Genomic DNA, 7,615 nt, shown 5'->3' on the forward strand with positions numbered 1-7,615 from the left:
TTCGCTACTAGCAAACTGTTTGTGTTGACAGGCAAACATGCAAACTGTTTGTGTCTACTGCACGGTGCGAGGTGATGCACATGTTGAGATTCAGAACGCCATCGTTTCAGAGTCGTCTCTAGGCTTTTAGGCTGCAGAGCATGCAGTATTCTATGAGGATTACTTGTTATGTGTTGTAAATTTGTGAGTACAGAGTTGAACTGCCAATTCAGAGTTTTCAAGAACAAATCCAATTGGCAGGTCAGTTTCCAGGCCAAATGTGCACTTCCTGATTGCTGACATGGGCTTTATGGCCAGACACAACATATTTGATGATACTTATGTGGCCACAAACTTGCTATCTGAAAATATTTCAGGTTAGCCTTCAGGCTTTTTTTGGGTGCTGAGTAGGATTCATTTTTTGGAGATGGCTGAAAAGAACTTTTTCATGAAATTTGAGCTGTAAAAAAAGAGCTTTTTTACGGTACACAATACTACCTTATACTACTGTTCAAAAAGAACTCATATGTAAGGATCCGACGGTTGAGATTAATTGTATACTACTGAAACCTTAAACTGTAGTATAGATAGTATGCATGAGTAGTATGAATAGTATAGTGGTATGATTGGAAATATGTAAAATGATATTGTTGGGAGATCGACAGGCGCCACAGCGTGCGGGTGGCGGCGGCGGTCGAGCGCTGTCAGATGGACGGGCTCTGTGTGCGGGCGGTGGCAGCAGCCGAGTGAGAAAATGCCGTGTAGAAAAAAAATCCCCGAATAATATATGTTATGCTAATTACAATTTTACTCATACTAAAAATAAGTTATACTTTATACTGGTAATATTATGCACTAAAAAAGCTCGTAAAAATAATGTCTGTGGCTCTCTGATGCTGCTGAAGGGATTGAAGCAGTCAAGCAGGACTCAGTAGCTTGTACAGCAACACATTTTCAAATCTTTCTTTACTTTCATCATAGGGCCAAGGTTAAGCAAGGTGAGCGAGAGGTAACAGGGCATCCGTATTGAATGGAATATTTTCAAGGAATAATGTATTTGGAAGTACCCCAGTACATACGGCAGTACATTACTGCCCATGCCTAACTATTTTAGCACCATGTGCTAAGCATGATTTTGGCACGTATGTGACGTCTGCTTTAATTTGATGGCTGTACATGCGCCTAAGCAGTTCGTTCAAATTAATTACCAGAAACGAAGAGTGCTGAAGGCTATTCTAAACCCAAATACACAACGGCTGCATCGCTCTTCAGTCTGGAAGCAAGACGGCAGGAGTCAGCCGGGCATTGAGACGGCCGGAGAGCAACGGACTGAGCAGAGGGAGAAAAAGCATGGCGGCGCCGGCGAGGAGCACGGTGTGCGTGACCGGCGCGGGAGGGTTCGTGGCGTCGTGGCTCGTCAAGCTCCTCCTCTCCACCGGCCGCTACGCCGTCCGCGGCACCGTGCGCGATCCCAGTACGTAACGTAACCACACCCTCGCCGCCGGCCTTGCTCCCTGCCGGGAAGCTTCTGATGGCAAACAGGGCCCTTGATTCTGCAAGCAGTTGACAAGGCACTGGATATACTAATTCCAGCATGAAACATTCGCGGTGTAGGTGGTGGCAAGAATGCTCATCTCATGGCGCTGGAAGGTGCCGGGGAGAGGCTTCGGTTGGTCAAGGCTGATGTACTGGACCACAGCAGCGTGGCGTCGGCAATCGCCGGCTGTGATGGTGTCTTCCATGTAGCCAGCCCTGTGCCGTCCGGCCCATGTCCCGACCTGAGGTGAAACAACTTAAGGCTCGTTTGGCACAGCTTTAGCTGACTTCGGTTTCGGCACTGTAGTGCATCTAGCGCGTGCCGAGCTGGAGCCGGGGAAGCTATTTTCTTTTTTGCTTCACCAGCTTCCTCTAGTTCATTTTGTGCCTCGGTTTGCGTTTTGACTTCATACTACAGTGCAATACAGTAGTACTATGTTTTTCTTTTTTTTTCTTATTAGTTTCTGTACATTGTTTCATTCTTTCTTTTTTTTCCCTGATAAGTGTACAACATCATTAGCCGTCCTTTTTAGTAAGGACTTTTTTTAAGGCAGGGGTGTAGAGCTAGCTTCGTAGAAACCTTTTCGGATTCAAATTTTTTGGAAAAATATGATTTGAAAATAAACTCCTACAAAACAAATTAAGCTGATTTTTTTCGACATCATCAATTGGCACGCCAAGAGTATGTAATTTCTGCAGGATCATTTTGTTTTGATAAACTAGGTGAAAGCTTTAGAATCGCTTGAAATGGTCATTTAATTGTGTTTGATTTGTTTGGTTCATTTACTAGCCGCACATAAGTGAGGAAGCGGAGCTGTCGTAGAAGCAGTAGCTTCCCCCGACAATATACAATACTGAGATTATATGAGCAAATGCCTGAATCAAAATACGTACATTACCTGCTGCACCGAGCATTGATTTGAACGAATTAATTACCAGACTTATTGAGGAGTGTGTACGACTTAGTGGAGTGTTTCCTTTTTAATAGAATCAGAGCAGAGGATTGAATCGCATGAATGGGTTGAGCATTTTCATAGATATACCCTTTTTCTTAGGCATCGATTCTAGGATTGAAGAAAGGGGAGATTTCCCACACTTTGAAAGATTCACCTATTGGGTGGGGCGTGAATTACCTACCCGGGATTTTTCGTGTATATGTTGTTCTTTTGATGATATTTCCATGTGTCTGCTGCTCCTTCCAATGCAAAATATATGAAATAGGATATCAGTGTTGCTAATCCAACCAGGCTTTCTGGCTCTTTGTGGGTGATACCAGTCTTATTCTCCCTCTATTTATTTTTACAAAACATATTTTATTTCTTTAGGACAAATATTTTGCCAACAATTACTCTGCTAATATGTAACTTATGTGATATAAACTTATAACATAAGTAAGTATTTTAATACAAATCTAATAACATCAACTTGTGATACAAAATTATGTATTAATAGAGTAAATGTTGGTAAAAGTCTTTGTTCTAACAAAATGAAAATACGTCCTATAAAAGTAGACAGAGGAGCACCAGTTTTTGGCTTCTTCAAGTACACTAAGTACATACTTAGTACTTCCTCTGTCTACCAATATAACGCATATTTTGAGTTTTTGACTAGGGAAAAGTCAAAGTTAACCAACAATTTATCAAATTATTTACATTTTAGTGTATAAAAACTAAAACATCAGATTTGCACTCAAAGTAGTTTTAAGATGGTTATATTATACCAGAAATTAGGAGCCACCCTATCAAAATACATCTTATATATTGATGGACGGGGGTAGCACTTGTCAATTTGTTAGAAATAACCAGTAGTTATGGTATTCTATTACCTCCTGAGACTACCTTTTACAATCCGCGTTGCAGGCAGATGTCTTAGCTCCTACTGTAACTGGCACACTGAATGTGTTGAAAGCTTGCTACGAGGCAAAAGTTAAGCGAGTTGTGGTGGTATCTTCATTTGTTGCCGTGGGTTTCAATCCCAAGTGGCCCAAGGGCATCGCCTTCAGCGAAGATAGCTGGTCAGATGAGGAGTATTGCAGAAAGCATCAGGTATATCATAGTAGATCATTTAAGTAACGTAGCGCAGGAGTAGCTGCTGAAATCTTTTTGTGCTAATGTTCAGATGGAACTGAGCATGTTTTCTCTCTTCATCAGGTGCTAAGAGCATGTCCTCTTCATGCATTCTACATTGATTTGTTTCAGTTTGATTTTTCTTTTCTGAAATATGAATGCATTATCAACACTTGGTTTATAGCTTTTGCATGATGTAATATCCTTCCATCAATGACTTGACTGCTTCTATCCTGGAAGAATAGGCAGATTCGATTTTTGTCTGGATCATATAAAAATAATGTTGTCCTTGTTTTTGTTCTTGTAGGAATTTGGATGGTATTTCCTTTCTAAAACATTGGCGGAGCGTGAGGCCTTTGCTTATGCAGCAAAAACTGGACTGGATGTTGTAACTGTTTGCCCAACATTGGTCATCGGACCATTGATGCAATCTTCAATTAGCACAAGCGTTAAAATATTTCTTAATTATATCAAAGGTGGATATGATTAAATTATTTCTATTTAGTCATCTTGATTTGCATTTAGTAGCGAGCCGAGAAAAGAGAAAAATGGGATGACATAAAACTTATTATTTACAACAACTAGACGAAAGGACTCTAATCACTTGACTGATGCAGTCATGCCTCACTCGGCCAAAAACCAATTGGTTGTAAGTTGTAACAAATGGTTCGTGCATAAAGTATTTCGCTAAAGTTACAGCAATAGTTTGGGTTGAGATTTTTCCTTTTCCTTTTCGAAATGATCATATAGCTTTTATATTTGAACTAAAAAGTGTATATATTAAGCCATTAAGGTAGTACCTCTCTGTTGCTTGTTTTGAATAGAAAACAATGAAGCATATCAATCGATCATCCTAGTATTTGAGTTTGGTGCTTTGTCTATTGAAACAAACACTACCTTCTCTACTGCAACAGATGAGGAGGAGTCCGTCGAACATAAGTTTGAGCATTTTGTGGATGTTCGTGATGTTGCTGATGCTCTTCTGTTGGCTTATGAAAACCCAAAGGCGTCTGGAAGGTACCTCTGCAGTTCAGCACTAATAAGAGTCTCCGATATTGTAAACATATTAAAGAATTCGTACCCAACGTACAACTATCACAAAAAGTAAATCCCTTTTCTCAGCAAGTGATTTGGTCTGATTTTATCTCTGCATAGAAAAAGTTATGTTTTGAAACACTATATGTTTTGCTAGATCATTCAAATGCTTGCTTACAATATCCTTGTCTGTTGCAATGCGATGGCTTGCAGCTTTGTGGAAGCAGAAAACAGCACCAGGTGTAACACGGAGAAGCTTGAGAAGCTAGGGTGGAGCTCCAGGCCTATGGAGAAAACCCTCCATGACAGCATCGAAAGCTGCCGAGCACTTGGCATCCTGAATTAGCCTCCAACTTGGGGACCATTTGGCCATGGTGAGACTGAATAAGCTAGAGAACCAATGAGCAGCTCGGGTAAGAGTAGTACCCTCCATTTGAGGGGCACTCCGTCTAGGGCACGGTTATGCATCACAGAAGATGACAGATAAATCATTGTTATCTTCTGCGGCTGGCCTGCAGCCTGATTGGTAGGTCACGTGATGATTATTAGGCTGTGCCGTTGAAAGAATTGAGCGGAGTAACAACTCACTAGAGTTGATAATGTCATCCCCGTGTAAGAGAGTCCGAAAACTAAAAAAGTCATCACTCTTGAATCGGACCTTCAAATTAAATTTCGATTGTACCATTAAATTTTTTATAGCAAGATTTTCAAAACAAGACCCCACTTGACTGTGTTTGGAGAATATTTTTAAAAAATATTTTTTAGATGCGGATTATTTAGTTATGAATACTGCGAACAAATGCTTCAATACCACGAACAAATAACTATTTCTGTGAACAAAAAATTAAATATGTTTTTTGAGTTCGTATATTTTGTTCTATGCGTATGATTTTTTTTCACGGATTTGTATAATTTGTTCCACATGTATATGTCTCATAGAAAATGCTACCTTGATTAAAAAAATATGAATAAAAAAGTTCATCCAAATATAGTCAAATAGGATCTTGTTGTAAAGCTTTTATTGTTAGAAATTCAATAGTGCAATCGGAATTTAATTTTGATGCTCGGTGTAAGATTTATAGCTTACACGATTGCGTTTCTTATAATAAAACCTTCACAGCAAGATCCCACTTGACTATATTTTGAAGCATTTTTTATTCATATTTTTTAATTAAGGTCGCATATTTTCTGCGAGACACGTACACGTGGAACAAATTCTACGAAACTTATGGAACAAAATAATCATACACATCAAACAAATTATACAAACTTGCAGAACAAAAACGGATACCCACATGCATGAAAATTTTTGAAATTAAAAAAATAAACAATCATAAACCAAGCATTCATATTTGATTTCGATTGCACCACTGTATTTCTTTTGACAAAATTTTCAAAACAGGATCACAGTTGACTATGTTTGGATCAAAAAATTTAAAACTATTTTCTAATAGAAAATATTAATTTTGATCATAGCGAATAAATACTTGAATAACTAGAATAAATGATTGTCTAATGCAAACAAATAAAATAACACGATGAGCAAATGATTATAAATAATGAATGAAAGACTGAACATCAGAAAAATAACATGATGTAAATAAAAGAGATGTACAAATAATAATATACTCAAATAAAAAATTGAAAATTTGATATTGTAAGAAAAATAGTAGAATATGAGAGGAGTTGATACTCCAATCTCTTAAGACAAATCTCAGTTTGTCTTCTCCTAAGAATGGAGTAGTACTTATGTGCCTTATGAAAGCAATTTCAAGCTATCCTAAAATAAGTAGACATTTGTATGAACTAGAACAAACATATAACTAGTGCGTATTTCAAACAGCTCATCCTTTGGATTTATTCAAATCATCAGCCTAGCGAAAAAAAAGTCTAGGCTATCAAACAGACGAGCCTGCTTACATTCTCGGACCAGTGGCTTTTGGAGAAGCTCTGAGTAAGAAACTGAGCAATAACAACGACGACAGTGGAACAGAATTTCCAGAGCCGCCTATCCTAGTCTCAGAGAAAACCGGCCATCACCATGGAGACGCCGGCGAACATGACGACAGCCAGTCCGAAAGCCACCACCGGGGTGACGGCGCCAACGGCGACGGCGTGGACGGCTGAGGATGCGGCCACGATCCCCAGCATAAATGAGAGGCTGCCACGGCCGTGACGGTGCCCGTTCCCCCGCCCGTTGTCTTCACCGGACGCCTTCTTGGCTCCTGGTGGAATGGATCGCCGGCCTCAGCACCCGCGGACTTTTCAATGCGAATCTACACGATCAGGAACACAAGTTAAAAAAGATTATCAAAAGACTTGGAGACAATTTAATTACTTCATCTGCAATAAACTGGGTGTTGGGTACATTAATTACCTGCAGCAGCATGTCGCTGATGCCGATGATCAGCGCGCCGGGGTGCGGGTTCACCACTTCCCGCTGCCAACACAGATTTTAAGCTTTGTTCTGCTGGAATGAGTTCGTTCGCAGGTGAAATTTTGCGAGGTGGGGGGCGGGGGCTGTTATATAGAAGAGAGGTAGGGGAGGAAGGGCAGTTGCTCAAGGAAGACGAAGCTAGTTGCCCAGGGCAAGCCACGTCGGATGAGATTATTTGTTTTTTTAGCTGCACATTGGATTTTTCGTCTGCCGTTGGATGCAGCAGCCGACGGCGGGAATTCGAGGGACGCCGGCGGTCGGTGCCGTGCACGCGTGACGACAGCGATGACCGATGCATGCATATGGGGCCGCACGTGTCGATGGATTGATCGTGTAGTGCGACTCGATCGGCCGGTAGGCGATAGCGCTATCAGCATCAGATGATGCTACATGCAACGTACGCGTCGGTCTCGTGCATGTTCAATCGTGCAGTGTGCGTAGTACTCCCTCCATCCGAAATTATAAATCTATAATTTAGAACGGAAGAAGTGCTATTTGTTGAAATAAACCAGACAGGAGAGTTGCCAACTTGTAATACTATCATGTGTTATCACTAACCAAA

The 7,615-nt window shown here is 40.5% G+C and overlaps 1 protein-coding gene across 1 annotated transcript; it reads left to right on the top strand.

Annotated features, from left to right (window-relative positions):
• The first annotated feature begins 1,205 nt into the window (after nucleotides 1-1,205).
• LOC117860308 (cinnamoyl-CoA reductase 1) lies at nucleotides 1,206-5,122 on the top strand. Its single transcript, XM_072294654.1, has 7 exons — nucleotides 1,206-1,453; nucleotides 1,594-1,738; nucleotides 3,079-3,088; nucleotides 3,375-3,560; nucleotides 3,889-4,057; nucleotides 4,496-4,685; nucleotides 4,830-5,122. Exons 1-7 carry the CDS (start codon nucleotides 1,330-1,332, stop codon nucleotides 4,960-4,962), a joined length of 957 nt encoding a protein of 318 aa, XP_072150755.1. The 5' UTR covers nucleotides 1,206-1,329; the 3' UTR covers nucleotides 4,963-5,122.
• The last annotated feature ends 2,493 nt before the right edge of the window (nucleotides 5,123-7,615 follow it).

The sequence above is a fragment of the Setaria viridis genome, chromosome 6, assembly GCF_005286985.2.
Source record: "Setaria viridis chromosome 6, Setaria_viridis_v4.0, whole genome shotgun sequence".
NCBI classification, from domain to species: domain Eukaryota; kingdom Viridiplantae; phylum Streptophyta; class Magnoliopsida; order Poales; family Poaceae; genus Setaria; species Setaria viridis.